At 41.9% G+C, this 22453-nt stretch overlaps 1 protein-coding gene across 1 annotated transcript in view; it reads right to left on the bottom strand.

The window, feature by feature from the left end:
• The window catches only part of si:ch211-236l14.4 (SITS-binding protein), a 67705-nt gene that overhangs the window by 13930 nt on the left and 31322 nt on the right, over positions 1–22453 (bottom strand). The window contains exons 5-7 of the mRNA XM_063197531.1: positions 4118–4306; positions 3071–3339; positions 1329–1465 (exon numbers count right to left, since the gene is read on the bottom strand). Coding sequence (XP_063053601.1) covers positions 1329–1465; positions 3071–3339; positions 4118–4306 — 595 coding nt within the window. The remainder of the gene's footprint in view (positions 1–1328; positions 1466–3070; positions 3340–4117; positions 4307–22453) is intronic.

Here is a 22453-nt window from a genome sequence, read left to right as displayed (position 1 = left end):
CAGCACTCCACAACACACAAGTGAACACTGCACACTGCACACAACGAAATTGCATTTATGCCTCACCCGTGCAAGGGGGCAGCCCTCAGTGGCGCCCCATGGTGAGCAGTGCGGTGGGACGGTACCATGCTCAGGGTAACTCAGTCATGGAGGAGGATGGGGGAGAGCACTGGTTGATTACTCCCCCCACCAACCTGGCGGATCGGGAGTCGAACCGGCAACCTCTGGGATGCAAATCTGACGCCCTAACCGCTCACCCATGACTGCCCATGTACGTCCACATGAAATGTCTGCTCTGCTCTAAAATATTACGCATGAAATTCGGAAAGCGCTGGTATTCAGTGCCTGGGGTGGAGTGCCATGTGCACAACGCCCATTGTACTCTGCATCAAGAATTTAGGATATTTCAGGAAATACCATCTGCCAAGAGATAAAAATACATCATCTTTGCACATCTTGAATGCACAAAATGGAGTAGTAAAATGTAGAAAATAGTGAAATGGAGAAAAAAGGCTTTTGTGGAACAATGGAACAACAATCACCACAAAGAAATATTCTATTCTCTGTCAAAATTCAAAGACAGACTTTGGGCACAAAATAGCTTGTCAACAAGCATCGCTTCCAAACACTGCTAAGTCCACAGCAAGAGAGATAGAAGATTTCTCCACCATAAATGATACCACTTGCCCTCATAATGATAACACATGCAAAAAAGCACTTGGGCATAGCAGGAGAGGTTATTCTTGGTAGTTATGCTGAGGGCTGGAGGGAGAAAGCCCAGTTACTGTAGCCGGCCGAGCCAGATGTCAGACGTGAAAACTTAAGTCCCTGGACACGTTCGTATTCAGATTGCTAAAGGCTGTGGTGCGGAACAAACCATTGTCGTTATGGTCCAAATAGCCTCCACGCTGCCTTGGCCAACGCTATGACCAATCAACCGCTTTTTGTAAGCTGTAGCCATTCTGGTGTCTACTGTCCTACCAAAGCCCGCCTTAATTATTAAATTCCTGCGTTATGATTGGGCAGGGGCTTGTGCCTCTTGTTTATTGTTGTTGACATCCTATTACAATGATTGAGGCTTGACCAATGAGGCAAATATATGTTTGTCCACTAGGTGGATTGGACTAGTTTACCAGGTTACAGTTATTGCCTGCAGCTATGGGAATGACATGGTGTAAGCCGAAGTTTTCAGGTTTAGACTTCTAAAATGCACCTGTCACCATGTTGTTTTTAACCCACATGCCATCTTGATATGTCAACAGATGAAAAAATATCCACTTTTAAAAATATCTGCATGCGTGTAACCAAGGCCTCAGTGTTCTTATTACCTACTGCGGCGGGAATGAGGAAGTTGTATCCGAGCAGGCTGTAGTGCAGCAGAGCCGGGATCACACCCTTGATGCCCCCGGAGCTCCAGTCCGACTGCAGAGCGCCCATCTGGATGAAGTGAGGCCTGTGGCTAGACCTGAGGAAAACAGACGCACGCACGCATGTATGCACATGCATGCACGCACACACACACACACACACACACACACACACACACACACACACACATGTACACACATGTACACACATGTACACACATGTACACACACACACACACACACACACACACACACACACACACACACACACACACACACAAACACACACACACACACGTTAACCCATGCATTTACGATCGCATACGAAACTCAAAATATACGTGTATGTAAGATCCAATATGTCCAACTCCAACTGGAAATGACCGGCTGACACAATCGACTATAGAGGGCACAGACTAGAGCATCTTGTATCTAATACTGTATGTCCATGTGGAGAGGCTACACTTAAGCTAGACAACTTAACAACTTCCTGGAACATACGCGACATATGGACACAACAGGACCTCAGCATACCCAAGGCAGAGAGAGGACGCCCGACGTCTTACCCTGCCGTGCTACTTAAACACCAACATGTGATATCACTGTCATGGCATGCCAAGAACTGCTCAGAATGCCAGGCGTGCCAGTCCTATAACTATCACACACGCCGCTATCAGCAGGGGTATGTTAAGTCTGCAGCCCATTTTAATGCCAGGGGCATTAGCTGACTTTGCTAACAATGCTAACAACGCACTCGAACAAGACTCTGATACGATGACAATGTCTGGAGGACACACGAGGACAACCGCGTCCGAAGGGTAAGGAAGAGGGCAGTCAAGTGAGATGACATGTGACAGTCTGTGGAATGAGTAAGCATTTGATGATCATATGCTGATTTTATACTGTATATCACTTGATGGATGTACAGTAGACAAACTAGGCCTATCCGACTGCTAAAGTTATATCCCCGAAATGCGACGCTTCCAGTCCCCCATCATTCATACCACTCCCGTCCACCTATTTATAAATGTATACTACAAAATATAAAAGAAATATATTTAATGTCTATACATAGATCAGTGACGTGCATAGGCTTAAAACCAAACGACTATTGTGAAAACGAAGCAAAAAAAATATGGAGCAAATGGTAACGCTATTTTAATGGTTCACTATTACAGTGGATCTACCACATTAGGTACATTGCAATAACCAGTGTAACAATGTTGAATACCATGTAATACCAGTGTAACACCAAGTACCAATTTTGTACTGTACCAACGCTCCGCGTTTCGGGGATATAACTATGACAAACCTCATCTGGATCAATTAAACACTGTGTCCTCCACCAACGGCCCCATTCACTCAACTACATCACAACACCATTGCCACAAGCCTTAAGTGACAGATTAAAGCATTACTGTTCCATTTCTGGCAATAAGCTCATTTTACAATAAATGATAAGAGTTTTTCCTTTCCCCTGTACTTCCAACCGTTACCCACTATGGTAACTTTGGTAACTGGGGCAACTGTCTTATCTTGTTCGTGAGGTCTTGTTCGTCTGGTAAATTTGGTCACTTAAATGGAGTCTCACTATGATAACTATGTTCACTATGGTAACAGTCTACCTTTTCCCTGAAGTCACTATCATTACTAAGGTAACTCGCGTCACTATAGTGGTATATCTCACAGTGGTAACGTCTCACCTTGTCCCTGAGGTCACGATGGTGCTGTCTCCGATCCTCCCGGCGAGCTCCACCAGCTGCTGTGCGTAGTCGTCCCCAGTGAGCGTCTGTGCGGCGGGGGAGAAGTGTTCCTCCAGTCCCGCCCCCTCGCCCCCCTCCAGGATGATGTGCTCCATGGCCAGGTGTGACTGCAGCATGCTCACGCGCTCCAGGAACCAATCCGCCGCCTCCGCGTTACTCAGGTTCAGCTTCACACAGTAGCGGCCCTTCCACTGCGTCAGCAAGGGCACCTGGCCAGAGGGGTGAGATCACGTTTGGTTAGGTGTCTTAGGTGTCAGGTTTGGTTAGGTGTCTTGGGTTTGGTTTGGTTCTTTATTGATCTCCATAAGGGAACATTTTGTGTCAGAGACAAGGGAGGTTTCTACATCACAACAAATATACTACACCCCATTACATCAAGCAAAAGCCATAAAGGACAGACACAGACTGACAAGGGCATAAAAGATCCTCTCAGCCACAGATCCTGACTATCCAGAACATACATTCACATCACCACATCTGCCCTACCCAGTGTTGCCAGAGTGGGCGGTTACCCGCCCAATTGGGCTACTTGGGATGGCCGCCTGGGTGGAATTTAGTGCATTTTGGCATTTTTTTATAACCTTTTGGGCAGGATTTGATCAGACACATCTGGCAACACTTTCCCTACCTAGCATATTGACTCTACAGTTGTAGTTCTTAACAGTTCGTTAAAATACAATCTTCACACGCAGACAGCAACTACACACCAAATCAGCAAAACTGAGTAGACACATTGGGCATGGGATTGGGTATGGGGATACAGACAGACAGACAGACAGACAGACAGACAGACACACACACACACACACACACACACACACACACACACACACACACACACACACACACACACACACACACACACACACACACACACACACACACACACACACACACACACACACACACACACACACACTCTGCGGAGCCAGTAGCCCTCCACACACTCTTGCCAACGCATGCACACACGCACGCACACAGACTGACCGGTCGTCCCTGTGCGGTCCTGCTGAGCCAGTAGTTCTCAGTGCCATCGTGCATGGAGGTCTGGAATTGCCGCGTGTCCACGCTCAGCAGTGGCGAGAGTGTCACGGAAATGTTGAGAAGCCTTACGAAGGTCAGGTCCCTGCTCTGCCGCTTCGACAGTCCCCGCCTGCTGGCAGCGCCGTCATGGTCCTGTAGAAGACATGCCACATCATACCATGAGGTAACTGCACATCAGACAATACACATCTGATAAACCATGAGGTACACAAACACGTCACACAGGCCATGAGGTAACTACATCAGACAATACACATCTGATAAACCATGAGGTACACAAACACGTCACACAGGCCATGAGGTAACTACACATGAGACAATACACATCTGATAAACCATGAGGTACACAAACACGTCACACAGGCCATGAGGTAACTACATCAGACAATACACATCTGATAAACCATGAGGTACACAAACACGTCACACAGGCCATGAGGTAACTACACATGAGACAATACACATCTGATAAACCAGGCGTCACCAACGTTGTGCCCGCGAGCGCCAGGTAGCCCTCCAGGAGCTTCTGAGGTGCCCACCAAGGATTTTAATAAACAGTGACCACTATAACATTTTTAGTCACAGTTCATGCGTTTTCTTAATTTAAATATGAGATTATTTATTCTTTATAACCTTTAGGCAAATTATCATTCAATAATAGTGTGATTTGAGAATGATGCCAAGACATCAGTAGAGGATTTTGAACAAAAGTAGCCCTCGGGTAGCCCTTGGTAGCCCTCGGGTAGCCCTTGGTAGCCCTCAGACCCAGAAAGGTTGGGGACCCCTGTGATAAACCATGAGGTACACAAACACGTCACACAGGCCATGAGGTAACTACACATGAGACAATACACATCTGATAAACCATGAGGTACACAAAGGTAAGGCAAGGCAAGGCAACTTTATTTGTATAGCGCATTTCATACACAGGTGCAACTCAATGTTTCTCAATGCTTCACAAAATTAACGAATGCAAAAAGAAAGGAAACAGGGAAGAAAGAAGGAAATAAATTAGAGTCAAAGAACATTTAAAACATTAAGCTAAAACATAAGGTAAAAAAAATAAAAATAATAAAATTAAAAATTAAAATAAACATAAAAATAAAAAAATAAGAATGATATATAATTTAAGCTAGGGGAAAGCATCTGAGAACAGCTTTGTCTTGAGTCTAGATTTAAAGCTATCAATAGTGGGTGCATTTTTTACGTCATCTGGAAGCTGGTTCCAAAGCTTTGAAGCATAGAAGCTAAAGGCTGCCTCTCCACACTTTGTTTTGACTTTTGGAATCACCAGCAAATTCTTCTCCGTTGACCTTAGTGATCTGGTTGGTGCATACAGCTGAAACATATCAAGTAGATATGTGGGTCCCATTCCATTTAATGATTTAAACACAAGAAGCATTGCCTTAAAAACAATTCTGTAGCTCACTGGGAGCCAATGCAGCGATCTTAAAATTGGAGTAATGTGGTCGAACTTCCTTGTTTTTGTAAGAACCCTTGCTGCTGCATTTTGTACAAGTTGAAGCTGTTTGATGGTCTTTTTGGGGAGGCCTGTAAAAACACTGTTACAGTAATCAACCTTACTAGAAATGAAGGCATGTATTAGCTTCTCCAGATCATGTTTACACATAAGGCCCCTAAATTCAGGAACGTTTTTTATGTGATAAAATGCAGACTTAGTATAGCTTTCATGTGACTGTTGAAGTAGGTCACTGTCAATGAGGACCCCAAGATTTTTAATTGTATCCCTTGCTTTCAGTCCCTTAGATTCAAGGATAGTAGGAATCTTTTGTCTCCCCTCTCTTTTCCCAAATATAATTACTTCAGTTTTATCCGTGTTCAGCTGTAGGAAATTGTGAGACATCCATTTGTTAATTTGGTCCATGCAAAGATAGAATGATTCAAGGGGGGTGTAGTCATTGGGGGACATAGATAAGTAGAGTTGGGTATCATCCGGATAGCTATGGTAATTTATGGAAGTATTCTCGATAATGTGTCCCAATGGCAGCATATACAGATTGAACAGTAGTAGTCCCAGAATGGAGCCCTGGGGGACCCCACAGTTCAGAGACATCGGTGATGAGGTATGTCTTCCAATGGCGACAAAAAAACTTCTTTGTTGTAAGTACGATTTTAACCAGTTGATCACTATGCCTGTAAAGCCAACCCAGTGTTCCAGTCTATGTAGTAGTATGGTGTGATTTGCTGTGTCGAAAGCCGCACTTAAGTCTAGTAGCACCAAGACGGATGATTTGCCAGCATCAGAATTCAATCTTAAGTCATTCATAACTTTAATAAGAGCTGTTTCAGTGCTGTGGTAGGCACAGAAACCTGATTGAAACTCATCAAGGTAGCTATTAGACATTAGAAAGGCAGTTAATTGGTTAAAAACAATTTTATCTATTATTTTACCCATGAATGGTAGATTGGATATGGGCCTATAGTTGTTTAGTACAAGTGCATCCAGGTTGTTCTTTTTCAGTAAGGGTTTCACAACTGCTTCTTTCAGACAGCCTGGGAATATGCCTGTTTGTAGTGAGGTGTTGATGATCTGAAGTACATCTGGTGATATTAGACGTAAGATGGATTTGAAGAAGGCTGTTGGTAGAATATCTAAGTCAGATGTAGAGGAGCTAAGACTTTGTACCGTTCTATTAAGAATGTCCACATCAACTGTTGTGGCGACGTATCAAACAAATATTTTTAGTCGCCGAGTAGCTGACTTAGGGAAAAGGTTTGCTCGACCAATTCATGAGGTAGCCCCCTAGTGTACTGTGCCAGGTAGTGGAGGCAGTCATCAAGGTTGTTAGTTTTTGACTCAATCACTTGTTCAAACAATCTCATGAAGGCGTGAGGCCGTCAAAGACGGATATTTCTCTTTTTGGCAACGATGACAAACTTTGTTGATGTACCAACATCTGAGTCAATTGATTTTGTGTATGCATGATAGACACCAAACTGGCATTGGTCGCTGAACCAGCGTTTTGCTGTAAGGCCGAGTGTGCATTTTGGTGTGCTGGCAAGCGTGCGCTTTGATGTGCTGGCAAGCATGCGCTTTGGTGTGCTGGCAAGCGTGCATTTGGCTGTGACGGCAAGTTTGTGTTGTACTGCTTCACATACACCGGAGGTCCAGTGAGAGGAGGTGCTGATTTATACATGTTCATCTGTTGTGTCACTGTAGGCTTTGTACTGAAGGCAACAGGATTTCCCTTTGACTTTAACTTATGTGTCAGTGGGACAAACGTTTCACCATCAACGTCAAGATTTTTAAAAGTTTTTTCATTTGCTCTAAAATAAGACTCCATTCCATTTGATCTCTTTGATGCAGTACTCTGCACAATTGAACCAGTTCTCAGCACGTCCGCTTTTGCAACAATTGCTGCGATATCGGCTTCCATTTGAAGCTCCTCTTTCCTTCTCCTCAATTTCTCCTCTTGCTCTTCAATACTGTGCTTCTCTTTAAGTGCTTGTTGCTGAGTGAGCAAGGCGGCCATTTCGGCTTGAGCTCTGCGATAGTCAGACGCAGTCGAAAAGGCCTTCGAATCTGCTCTACTTCCATGATTTCAAACTGTCCATTGAAGTCACATCATCTTGAGCATCATGAGAGTGAAGAGGCAAATTAAGTACTGTGTGCTGCACAATTGATTGATCTCTCCCCAGTGGGGCATTTTGGGATGATGCATCATCTTGAACAGAGTGAGAATGAAGATGCAGGTGAAACTCTGCATGCTGCTCATTCGTTTTCACATCTCCCTCCTGTGGCACATTCTGAGATGACACTATCTCCAATGGACTCCCTGAAACTTTGACAATGCCTGCCAGCCATGCTTGCACATCCTCAATAAACCCCTGGTTGTATTTCATTATGCTCGAGAACCATTCGTTTTGTTTATCTTGTTCCTCAGTAGGCATTAGTGGTAACAGGGAGATATGAAGTTCGCAGGTCCTTTTAAGCAGCTGTGTTAATTCATCGAGCAGAATTTTGACCCGAGATTCATTTCCGTCAGCATTCATGAGTTCTCTCAGGGAAAGGATGACAACCTTCATTTTGCTCATATGTTTTTTCCGTTCTGTTTTTCATGTTTTACAACAGGAGTTTCTTTGTCACTCATTTTTGCATGTTTCACACAGAGTGTTTCTGGGTCACTCATTTTTGCGTTATTCACGCCAGGGGTGTCTTTGTCACATACTATCATAACAGGGATTTCTTTGTCATTCATGTTTGCATCTTACAACAGAGGCTTCTTTCATACTCATTTGAAGTTTCTCACGCAAGGCTCGCAAATCACAGCATCAAAGCAAATCAGAAGCAACAGCCTATACAAGTCCACGAATGCCAGAGACAAACACACACACAACGCTATGATTCCAATGAACTCCAGTGTTAGCCAGTCCAAAGCACAATGCATGAAACGTGACGTAACCACGACGTCAGCAGAGACGGTTTAGATCGAGACAGGACAGATGGCGGCCATCTTGTTGACGCCTTCGGAGTGCTATTTCGCGATTAAGTAGACCAGATCTGAGAGTCAATGAGAAAAATGAATGGGGAAACTGAGCATAGGACAGAGAAGAACCCAGTGGTTGTGAAAACCATATGGTTGAAACCACCGTGAAAAACTGATCAATCTAGACTGCTTGGTTGTGTTATACGAGTCAAAACAAAGCTTTTTAAGCCACTTTTCTCACATTTTTTTTGACAGAGCGCAGGCGCAGTAGTTCCGTAACGGCGCGAGAGTACAGCTTTTCACAACTGAGCATGCGCATCATTTCGCGTGCGCCGATGCAGCCAGATGATTGGATCACTGGCACCGCAGCCCAGCAGGCACATTGGCTCTTGTTACCAGAAAGGCGGGAGATGTGCGGGTAGACGCCATATTTGCGTTGCGAATATTCACCGTTAATTTCTATGTACGATTACATGGCTGTCCCAACTCACCTTCCTATCAAAATCTCTGACGTTAGCAGTGTGAACCTAGCAAAAATAGAACGTTCAAACCGGACATGGAAAGGTGCTATCGAAAACGGCTAAATGTTAGCATTTTCTTCAAAACAAAAGCGCCGAGACGGACGCAGACCAACAGCGGTTTCTACGAACAGTAATAAATATTAATATCACGACAGCGTGCGGAACGTCAAACTCGTAATATTTATGCATAATACATATATCTGAACGTAAAACTCTTCTGCACACTAAGCATATATCTCTCGATAATGGCAAATGTGTGTGTCTCACCTTACATTTTATTGGGGTGCCAGTCAGTAAGAAACATAGTCGATAAAGCTTAGGCTACCACGGCAGTTTCGAAGTAAAAACAGAATGCTACTTGCCTGACTGTCAAATGCATTTCTGCAGCTTAAATATAATGCCAAAAGCCCCAAGTGTCTTTTTCTTGTTTTAGGCAGCACAGTCACAATAATTCAGGGGTAGGCCTATTTTTTTTTAACAAAGGGCCCAACCATAGGCCTACTTTATTGAATATTTTAATTACAGCCTTAATAATTACAGAATTTAATACATATTACCAAAGCTGAATTTCTTGTAGATATAGACCCTATAAAACTGGGCCTAATTTAGTCCTTACTGAGGACTTAATAGACAATAATAACAACATGCAACATATTGTCATGTAGGCATGGAATACATTTTGATTGTGAAAACACTGGTTTTAATATGATTTATGATTTAGAAACCATAGGTGCCCATATGTGACTTGGTCCATAGCTTTAAAAGTGAGCATGTTTAGATGAAAACTAACTATGCAGGCCCTTCACCTTACGCTTAAAATGAGAGCAAATAAGATGTTTAAATAGCTAAAATAAGAAAATGAGTTCTTGTACATCCTTATCAAAGCATGCATTGTACTCCTCACACCATAAGCATTCAAATGATGTATGATTTACACAACTTTCTTCGCCTTTGTGGCAATGGGGGCCGGATCTGTGCAAACCGGCCCATTCCCCATACGCTGAAAATGACAGCACGTGTGATGTTTAAATAGTCAAAATAAGAAAATGACTTCTTGTACATCCTTATCAATGCATGCATTGTAATCCTCACACCATAAGCTTTCAAATGATGTATGATTTACACAACATCATTCGCCTTTGGGGCAATAGGGGCCGGATCTGTGCAAACCGGGTTATTCGGCATGCGCTTAAAATGACAGCACGTGTGATGTTTAAATAGTCAAAATAAGAAAATGACTTCTTGTACATCCTTATCAAAGCATGCATTGTACTCCTCACACCATAAGCTTTCAAATGATGTATGATTTACACAACTTTCTTCGCCTTTGGGGTCATGGGGGCCTGATCTGTGCAAACCGGGTTATTCGGCATGCGCTTAAAATGACAGCACGTGTGATGTTTAAATAGTCAAAATAAGAAAATGAGCTCTTGTACATCCCTATCAAAGCATGCATTGTACTCCTCACACCATAAGCTTTCAAATAATGTATGATTTAGACAACTTTCTTCGCCTTTGGGGTCATGGGGGCCTGATCTGTGCAAACCGGCCCATTCCCCATACGCTTAAAATGAGAGCACGTGTGATGTTTAAATAGTCAAAATAAGAAAATGACTCCTTGTATATCCTTATCAATGCATGCATTGTAATCCTCACACCATAAGCTTTCAAATGATGTATGATTTACACAACATCATTCGCCTTTGGGGCAATAGGGGCCGGATCTGTGCAAACCGGGTTATTCGGCATGCGCTTAAAATGACAGCACGTGTGATGTTTAAATAGTCAAAATAAGAAAATGAGCTCTTGTACATCCTTATCAAAGCATGCATTGTACTCCTCACACCATCAGCTTTCAAATAATGTATGATTTAGACAACTTTCTTCGCCTTTGGGGTCATGGGGGCCTGATCTGTGCAAACCGGGTTATTCGGCATGCGCTTAAAATGACAGCACGTGTGATGTTTAAATAGTCAAAATAAGAAAATGACTTCTTGTACATCCTTATCAAAGCATGCATTGTACTCCTCACACCATAAGCTTTCAAATGATGTATGATTTACACAACTTTCTTCGCCTTTGGGGTCATGGGGGCCTGATCTGTGCAAACCGGGTTATTCGGCATGCGCTTAAAATGACAGCACGTGTGATGTTTAAATAGTCAAAATAAGAAAATGAGCTCTTGTACATCCCTATCAAAGCATGCATTGTACTCCTCACACCATAAGCTTTCAAATAATGTATGATTTAGACAACTTTCTTCGCCTTTGGGGTCATGGGGGCCTGATCTGTGCAAACCGGCCCATTCCCCATACGCTTAAAATGACAGCACGTGTGATGTTTAAATAGTCAAAATAAGAAAATGACTCCTTGTATATCCTTATCAATGCATGCATTGTAATCCTCACACCATAAGCTTTCAAATGATGTATGATTTACACAACATCATTCGCCTTTGGGGCAATAGGGGCCGGATCTGTGCAAACCGGGTTATTCGGCATGCGCTTAAAATGACAGCACGTGTGATGTTTAAATAGTCAAAATAAGAAAATGAGCTCTTGTACATCCTTATCAAAGCATGCATTGTACTCCTCACACCATAAGCTTTCAAATAATGTATGATTTAGACAACTTTCTTCGCCTTTGGGGTCATGGGGGCCTGATCTGTGCAAACCGGGTTATTCGGCATGCGCTTAAAATGAGAGCACGTGTGATGTTTAAATAGTCAAAATAAGAAAATTACTTCTTGTACATCCTAATCAAAGCATGCATTGTACTCCTCAAACCATAAGCTTTCAAATAATGTATGATTTAGACAACTTTCTTCGCCTTTGGGGTCATGGGGGCCTGATCTGTGCAAACCGCCCCATTCCCCATACGCTTAAAATGACAGCACGTGTGATGTTTAAATAGTCAAAATAAGAAAATGACTTCTTGTACATCCTTATCAATGCATGCATTGTAATCCTCACACCATAAGCTTTCAAATGATGTATGATTTACACAACATCATTCGCCTTTGGGGCAATAGGGGCCGGATCTGTGCAAACCGGGTTATTCGGCATGCGCTTAAAATGACAGCACGTGTGATGTTTAAATAGTCAAAATAAGAAAATGACTTCTTGTACATCCTTATCAAAGCATGCATTGTACTCCTCACACCATAAGCTTTCAAATGATGTATGATTTACACAACTTTCTTCGCCTTTGGGGTCATGGGGGCCTGATCTGTGCAAACCGGGTTATTCGGCATGCGCTTAAAATGACAGCACGTGTGATGTTTAAATAGTCAAAATAAGAAAATGAGCTCTTGTACATCCCTATCAAAGCATGCATTGTACTCCTCACACCATAAGCTTTCAAATAATGTATGATTTAGACAACTTTCTTCGCCTTTGGGGTCATGGGGGCCTGATCTGTGCAAACCGGCCCATTCCCCATACGCTTAAAATGAGAGCACGTGTGATGTTTAAATAGTCAAAATAAGAAAATGACTTCTTGTACATCCTTATCAATGCATGCATTGTAATCCTCACACCATAAGCTTTCAAATGATGTATGATTTACACAACATCATTCGCCTTTGGGGCAATAGGGCCCTGATCTGTGCAAACGGGGTTATTCGGCATGCGCTTAAAATGACAGCACGTGTGATGTTTAAATAGTCAAAATAAGAAAATGAGCTCTTGTACATCCCTATCAAAGCATGCATTGTACTCCTCACACCATAAGCTTTCAAATAATGTATGATTTAGACAACTTTCATCGCCTTTGGGGTCATGGGGGCCTGATCTGTGCAAACCGGGTTATTCGGCATTCGCTGAAAATGAGAGCACGTGTGATGTTTAAATAGTCAAAATAAGAAAATGAGCTCTTGTACATCCCTATCAAAGCATGCATTGTACTCCTCACACCATAAGCTTTCAAATAATGTATGATTTAGACAACTTTCTTCGCCTTTGGGGTCATGGGGGCCTGATCTGTGCAAATTGGCCCATTCCCCATACGCTTAAAATGACAGCACGTGGGATGTTTAAATAGTCAAAATAAGAAAATGACTTCTTGTACATCCTTATCAATGCATGCATTGTAATCCTCACACCATAAGCTTTCAAATGATGTATGATTTACACAACATCATTCGCCTTTGGGGCAATAGGGGCCGGATCTGTGCAAACCGGGTTATTCGGCATGCGCTTAAAATGACAGCACGTGTGATGTTTAAATAGTCAAAATAAGAAAATGACTTCTTGTACATCCTTATCAAAGCATGCATTGTACTCCTCACACCATAAGCTTTCAAATGATGTATGATTTACACAACTTTCTTCGCCTTTGGGGTCATGGGGGCCTGATCTGTGCAAACCGGGTTATTCGGCATGCGCTTAAAATGACAGCACGTGTGATGTTTAAATAGTCAAAATAAGAAAATGAGCTCTTGTACATCCCTATCAAAGCATGCATTGTACTCCTCACACCATAAGCTTTCAAATAATGTATGATTTAGACAACTTTCTTCGCCTTTGGGGTCATGGGGGCCTGATCTGTGCAAACCGGCCCATTCCCCATACGCTTAAAATGAGAGCACGTGTGATGTTTAAATAGTCAAAATAAGAAAATGACTTCTTGTACATCCTTATCAATGCATGCATTGTAATCCTCACACCATAAGCTTTCAAATGATGTATGATTTACACAACATCATTCGCCTTTGGGGCAATAGGGGCCGGATCTGTGCAAACCGGGTTATTCGGCATGCGCTTAAAATGACAGCACGTGTGATGTTTAAATAGTCAAAATAAGAAAATGAGCTCTTGTACATCCTTATCAAAGCATGCATTGTACTCCTCACACCATAAGCTTTCAAATAATGTATGATTTAGACAACTTTCTTCGCCTTTGGGGTCATGGGGGCCTGATCTGTGCAAACCGGGTTATTCGGCATGCGCTTAAAATGAGAGCACGTGTGATGTTTAAATAGTCAAAATAAGAAAATTACTTCTTGTACATCCTAATCAAAGCATGCATTGTACTCCTCAAACCATAAGCTTTCAAATAATGTATGATTTAGACAACTTTCTTCGCCTTTGGGGTCATGGGGGCCTGATCTGTGCAAACCGGCCCATTCCCCATACGCTTAAAATGAGAGCACGTGTGATGTTTAAATAGTCAAAATAAGAAAATGACTTCTTGTACATCCTTATCAATGCATGCATTGTAATCCTCACACCATAAGCTTTCAAATGATGTATGATTTACACAACATCATTCGCCTTTGGGGCAATAGGGGCCGGATCTGTGCAAACCGGGTTATTCGGCATGCGCTTAAAATGACAGCACGTGTGATGTTTAAATAGTCAAAATAAGAAAATGACTTCTTGTACATCCTTATCAAAGCATGCATTGTACTCCTCACACCATAAGCTTTCAAATGATGTATGATTTACACAACTTTCTTCGCCTTTGGGGTCATGGGGGCCTGATCTGTGCAAACCGGGTTATTCGGCATGCGCTTAAAATGACAGCACGTGTGATGTTTAAATAGTCAAAATAAGAAAATGAGCTCTTGTACATCCCTATCAAAGCATGCATTGTACTCCTCACACCATAAGCTTTCAAATAATGTATGATTTAGACAACTTTCTTCGCCTTTGGGGTCATGGGGGCCTGATCTGTGCAAACCGGCCCATTCCCCATACGCTTAAAATGAGAGCATGTGTGATGTTTAAATAGTCAAAATAAGACAATGACTTCTTGTACATCCTTATCAATGCATGCATTGCAATCCTCACACCATAAGCTTTCAAATGATGTATGATTTACACAACATCATTCGCCTTTGGGGCAATAGGGGCCGGATCTGTGCAAACCGGGTTATTCGGCATGCGCTTAAAATGACAGCACGTGTGATGTTTAAATAGTCAAAATAAGAAAATGAGCTCTTGTACATCCTTATCAAAGCATGCATTGTACTCCTCACACCATAAGCTTTCAAATAATGTATGATTTAGACAACTTTCTTCGCCTTTGGGGTCATGGGGGCCTGATCTGTGCAAACCGGGTTATTCGGCATGCGCTTAAAATGACAGCACGTGTGATGTTTAAATAGTCAAAATAAGAAAATTACTTCTTGTACATCCTAATCAAAGCATGCATTGTACTCCTCAAACCATAAGCTTTCAAATAATGTATGATTTAGACAACTTTCTTCGCCTTTGGGGTCATGGGGGCCTGATCTGTGCAAACCGGCCCATTCCCCATACGCTTAAAATGAGAGCACGTGTGATGTTTAAATAGTCAAAATAAGAAAATGACTTCTTGTACATCCTTATCAATGCATGCATTGTAATCCTCACACCATAAGCTTTCAAATGATGTATGATTTACACAACATCATTCGCCTTTGGGGCAATAGGGGCCGGATCTGTGCAAACCGGGTTATTCGGCATGCGCTTAAAATGACAGCACGTGTGATGTTTAAATAGTCAAAATAAGACAATGACTTCTTGTACATCTTTATCAAAGCATGCATTGTAATCCTCACACCATAAGCTTTCAAATGATGTATGATTTACACAACTTTCTTCGCCTTTGGGGTCATGGGGGCCTGATCTGTGCAAACCGGGTTATTCGGCATGCGCTTAAAATGACAGCACGTGTGATGTTTAAATAGTCAAAATAAGAAAATGAGCTCTTGTACATCCCTATCAAAGCATGCATTGTACTCCTCACACCATAAGCTTTCAAATAATGTATGATTTAGACAACTTTCTTCGCCTTTGGGGTCATGGGGGCCTGATCTGTGCAAACCGCCCCATTCCCCATACGCTTAAAATGAGAGCATGTGTGATGTTTAAATAGTCAAAATAAGAAAATGACTTCTTGTACATCCTTATCAATGCATGCATTGCAATCCTCACACCATAAGCTTTCAAATGATGTATGATTTACACAACATCATTCGCCTTTGGGGCAATAGGGGCCGGATCTGTGCAAACCGGGTTATTCGGCATGCGCTTAAAATGACAGCACGTGTGATGTTTAAATAGTCAAAATAAGAAAATGAGCTCTTGTACATCCTTATCAAAGCATGCATTGTACTCCTCACACCATAAGCTTTCAAATAATGTATGATTTAGACAACTTTCTTCGCCTTTGGGGTCATGGGGGCCTGATCTGTGCAAACCGGGTTATTCGGCATGCGCTTAAAATGAGAGCACGTGTGATGTTTAAATAGTCAAAATAAGAAAATTACTTCTTGTACATCCTAATCAAAGCATGCATTGTACTCCTCACACCATAAGCTTTCAAATAATGTATGATTTAGACAACTTTCTTCGCCTTTGGGGTCATGGGGGCCTGATCTGTGCAAACCGGCCCATTCCCCATACGCTTAAAATGAGAGCACGTGTGATGTTTAAATAGTCAAAATAAGAAAATGACTTCTTGTACATCCTTATCAATGCATGCATTGTAATCCTCACACCATAAGCTTTCAAATGATGTATGATTTACACAACATCATTCGCCTTTGGGGTCATGGGGGCCTGATCTGTGCAAATTGGCCCATTCCCCATACGCTTAAAATGACAGCACGTGTGATGTTTAAATAGTCAAAATAAGAAAATGACTTCTTGTACATCCTTATCAAAGCATGCATTGTACTCCTCACACCATAGGCTTTCAAATAATGTATGATTTAGACAACTTTCTTCGCCTTTGGGGTCATAGGGGCCTGATCTGTGCAAACCGGGTTATTCGGCATGCGCTTAAAATGACAGCACGTGTGATGTTTAAATAGTCAAAATAAGAAAATTACTTCTTGTACATCCTAATCAAAACATGCATTGTACTCCTCATACCATAAGCTATCAAATAATGTATGATTTAGATAACTTTCTTCGCCTTTGGGGTCATGGGGGCCTGATCTGTGCAAACCGGGTTATTCGGCATGCGCTTAAAATGACAGCACGTGTGATGTTTAAATAGTCAAAATAAGAAAATGACTTCTTGTACATCCTTATCAATGCATGCATTGCAATCCTCACACCATAAGCTTTCAAATGATGTATGATTTACACAACATCATTCGCCTTTGGGGCAATGGGGGCCGGATCTGTGCAAACCGGGTTATTCCCCATACGCTTAAAATGACAGCACGTGTGATGTTTAAATAGTCAAAATAAGACAATTACTTCTTGTACATCTTAATCAAAGCATGCATTGTACTCCTCACACCATAAGCTATCAAATGATGTATGATTTAGACAACTTTCTTCGCCTTTGGGGTCATGGGGGCCTGATCTGTGCAAACCGGCCCATTCCCCATACGCTTAAAATGACAGCACGTGTGATGTTTAAATAGTCAAAATAAGAAAATGACTTCTTGTACATCCTTATCAATGCATGCATTGTAATCCTCACACCATAAGCTTTCAAGTGATGTATGATTTACACAACATCATTCGCCTTTGGGGCAATGGGGGCCGGATCTGTGCAAACCGGGTTATTCGGCATGCGCTTAAAATGACAGCACGTGTGATGTTTAAATAGTCAAAATAAGACAATGAGCTCTTGTACATCCCTATCAAAGCATGCATTGTACTCCTCACACCATAAGCTTTCAAATAATGTATGATTTAGACAGCTTTCTTCGCCTTTGGGGTCATGGGGGCCTGATCTGTGCAAACCGGGTTATTCGGCATGTGCTTAAAATGACAGCACGTGTGATGTTTAAATAGTCAAAATAAGAAAATGAGCTCTTATACATCCTTATCAATGCATGCATTGTAATCCTCACATCATAAGCTTTCAAATGATGTATGATTTACACAACATCATTCGCCTTTGGGGCAATGGGGGCCTGATCTGTGCAAACCGGCCCATTCCCCATACGCTTAAAATGAATGCATGTGTCATATTTAAATAGTCAAAATAAGAAAATGACTCCTTGTATATCCTTATCAATGCATGCATTGTAATCCTCACACCATAAGCTTTCACATAATGTATGATTTACACAATATCATTCGCCTTTGGGGTGATGAGGGCCCGATTTGTACAAACCGGGCCCTTTCCCCACACGCTTAAAATGACAGCACATGTGATGTTTATATAGCCAAAATAAGAAAATTACTTCTTGTACATCCTTATCAAACCATGCATTTTAATCCTCACTACAGAAGCTTTAAAATGATATATGATTTAGACAACATCATTCGCCTTTGGGGTGATGAGGGCCTGATTTATGCGAACCGGGCCTTCCCCATACGCTTAAAATGACAGCACGTGTGATGTTTAAATAGTCAAAATAAGAAAATTACTTCTTTTACATCCTTATCAAAGCATGCATGTTACTCCTCATACCATAAGCTTTCAAATGATGTATGATTTAGACAACTTTCTTCGCCTTTGGGTTGATGGGGGGCCTGATCTGTGCAAACCGGGTTATTCAGCATACACTTAAAATGACAGCACGTGTGATATTTAAATAATTAAAATAAGAAAATGTATTCTTGTACATCCTTATCAAAGCATGCATTTTAATCCTCACAACATAAGCTTTCAAATGATGTATGATCTACACAACATCACCTTTGGGGTGATGGGTGCCCGATATGTGCTAACCGGGCCATTCCCAATACGCTTAAAATTGAGGCATGTGTCATGTTTAATTAAATTAACTATAACAAGAAAATGAGTTATTGTACATCCTTATCAAAGCATTTTAATCCTCACTATACTGTATAGGCTATATGATTTAGTCACCATCTTTCGCCTCTGTGGTGAAGGGAGTCCAATCTGTGCTAACCGGGCCATTCGTCATACTCAAAAGCAGAGAATGTGATACTAATGCACACACCATCTTACGCCTTTGAGGTGAAGGAGGCACGATCTGTACTAACTGGGCCATTTGCATTCTTGATTTTTAAGTATTGATGAGATGGAGGTGGAGTTGGGGGAACAGCAGCCTCCACAGAGGAGAACCGTGTCGATAAGTGTGCAGGTGTGGGGGATTGTTTTATGCCATGGATGTCAAACTCAGGCCCGGGGGACCAAATCTGGCTCGCGGAACCATTTTATTCGGGCCTACAAGATCATTTCTACATTTTATTTCAGTTGGACCACATACACCATTGATGTATAACATTTCAAGACTTTAAAATGAAATTTGGGGTCTCACTCACAGGGGTATGAGCGGACCCAGTGTGACCGAAGTGTTCCCGCACAGTTGGTCCCCCTCGGGGCCACGAACCTGCCACCTTTTCAAGGCATCGGGTTCGGCAATGGGAGGCACACTACGAGACTCCTGAGCTAAAGGGCCGTATTGAGGCTTCTGGGGGGAAGTAAACTTACTGACGTTCCACGCCACACTTTGCTAGTTGGCCTCCGGTACACATGCATGCACAATTTCAGCCCATTTTTTGAATAAATATTGAGTTTGGCCCACAGCTTTGCTCCAGATTTCCATTTTGGCCCTCAGTCCATTTGAGTACACCCTGCTTTAAAGCAGTCTAGTCACCTATAATGACCTCTTTCTGTGTGTCCTTCTGTGGTGTTGAACAGCTGGAACAACAGCAGACAACAGCTTTCCCTGTCAAGACGTCCACTCCAGCATTTAATCCTCACACCATGAACTTTCAATTTATGTATAATTTATACACCATCTTTCGCCTTTGAGATGATGGAGGCCCAATCTGTGCCAGGCCATTGGTCATAAACTGAAAACGAGAGCATGTGTGATAAAAAGGCCTGGTATTAGCTAAAAAAAATTCTTTATGTACATATTCATTAAAGCATCATTTTAGTCCTCACACTATAAACTTTCAAATCAGGCTATGTTTTTTTTCTGTGGATCATGCACCATGCCTACCATTCCTCATTTACATAGGCCCTAGTCCAAGTGGGCTAACTGCAGAGGTGGAACGTAACTAAGTATTTTTACTTCGTTACTGTACTTAAGTAGTTTTTTCTGGAATTTGTACTTACTTGAGTAAAAATAAAAATGCAGACTTTTACTTTTACTCAATTACATTTTTTGACAATTACTTGTACTTTCTACTCCTTACATTTCTAGGAGAAGACTTTGTTACTAGTTACATTTATCCTAGGTTTTCCTGTTGTGTTTCGTGGATATTTCAGTAGCCTCAGCTGCGGGCAGGGAGGCGGGACCAAGCCCCTCTTCCAAATTGACACCCAGACAGAAAATATACTTTTAAAAACATTAACAGGACTCCATAGTCATGTTCAAATGGAACCGAAAACCGTTGCAGACAATTTTTCCTATTGTATCAAGTAGGTAGACATGGAGAAAGACAGCCATTGCGCGTGTAGGCCTACTTGTACTTTTGTACTGAAAAGTACATTTAAAAGTTAGTACTTAGGACTTTTACTTAAGTACGTTTTTGGTAAACAACTTTTACTTTCACTTGAGTAATTTTTTCGCAGGGTACTTCTACTTTTACTTAAGTACACAACTTCAGTACTTCTTCCACCTCTGGCTAACTGTGACATTAATGCAAAAACAGAAGTATATCCTACTGCTGGCTATTGTTTTTTCTTAACTCTCACATTACATTCAGTAGGCCTAATAATAAAAAATAAAACTAAATGTCTATTGTGAGGGCCTTAACTCTTTTGAAATATTTTGCTTTGTATGTGTAAAATGTAAACTTTTGTAAAGTTTGTAAAGTTGTTAAGTTTTCACTCTTTGTTGAGTCTTGTTGACTGTTTAAAAAAAAGTACGAGGCCTAATTAATTAGGGCAGTAGCCTATTCAGGCCAGAAGAACAAATGGAAGGCCTGTCATCTAGCCTATCCTTCTAAATTTCCCTAGACCTGAAATAAATGAGATTATGATGCTTTTCGTAGGCCTACATAAAGTTACTGAAATATTCGCGGCTGATATTGTATTTTTATATTACAACATCGCCCGTTTACTACCACTTAAGAAAAAGAGACGGTATGGTGTTTTCCCTCACTGGAGTGGAGACGGACGGCAGATGAGTCCCGAGACTGACGTTGCACCTGTCCATTTCTCATTCATAACTGTCATCTATTTAAACATTCCCCGTCTTAAAACATGACCTCATATGAAAGTTGTGATTCTACTTCGACATGCATGCCGTCCGTTTTTCGTTTTCATTGCGTTTTTATTGAGTTTAAGGGCAGAGTTGAATTTCATTTTATTTTGACTTAATTTGCGGTCCGTTTCCGCCTGAGCGAACGTTCTATTTTTGCTGGGAGACTCACTAATTTTGCTAGGTTCACGGAGCTTCTGACGTTAGCTTCTCAGGAAGTAACCATCATCATCATCAGCAGCAGCGTTCACCCAGCCAGCGTAATTCAGTAAACATTATGTACATTACCGCTGTTGTCTTCTCAGTTCTGGTAACGGCTTTGTTCTTCACGTTGTGTTGGCTGTGTGAGCTCAATGGCATTTTAGGCTGTGCTCCATTTGCCGTCCGAGCAAATGCCGTAGCCTATTTTGTTGACAATGTTGTGGCGACGTATCAAACAAATATTTTTAGTCGCCGAGTAGCTGACTTAGGGAAAAGGTTTGCTCGACGCGCCGTTGTACAAAAGGCTTCAAGTAGATCCACGTTTCCGTTTGCTTCCGTTTATTAAGGTTTACATATTTGAGGTAAAAGGTTCTCAGTGCTTCGTCCATGGCCATTAAAATCCAGACATTCAAAGCGAAGTCACAGGTGTGCAAAGGGGTAAAAGGTGCGCTGTGCAAACAGGACATGAAGTGCACAGAGTAGCGTGGTTAAAAGCGGTTCTTATTAAAGCCAGCGGTGTAGCGTGTACAAGGAGCGGTCAACAAAATTTAGGCTTTCCCCCAAACACCTACTCACTACTACTACCACCACCATTCCCAAGAAGCCCAGGTGATATACAAAATGTATTATATGGTGTGACGTCATCGGTCGAATGCTCCATTCATTTCAATGGGGCTCCCCAACGTTCGCACGTCTGTTATTTTTCGATAACGGACGGGTTGGTCTATAACAGACCGCTGTCAATGGCAACAAGACTTTTCACTGCTAAAGCGACTTTTCAACAAGACTCTAATCAGCTGCGGTGATAGACAACACCTGTTGTCCTGGCTACCTAGCTGTTGCCTAGCGGTGTTCCACAACGGCACTGTTTTGTTTTGCGCAGCAACAATCTTTTGACATGAAAAATTATAATAAACGTAACGAAATGTCCCCGCCATGTGTGAATCATTTAAGTATATCCATATAATAAGCGGGTTAACGTTCGGCGAGTCGGTCGCTTTGTGGAATAGCAGCACTTCAGAGAGAACAA

This window comes from Engraulis encrasicolus, chromosome 4 (assembly GCF_034702125.1).
Source record: "Engraulis encrasicolus isolate BLACKSEA-1 chromosome 4, IST_EnEncr_1.0, whole genome shotgun sequence".
Classification (NCBI taxonomy): Eukaryota; Metazoa; Chordata; class Actinopteri; order Clupeiformes; family Engraulidae; genus Engraulis; species Engraulis encrasicolus.
This window is presented reverse-complemented; position numbering and strand designations above follow the sequence as displayed.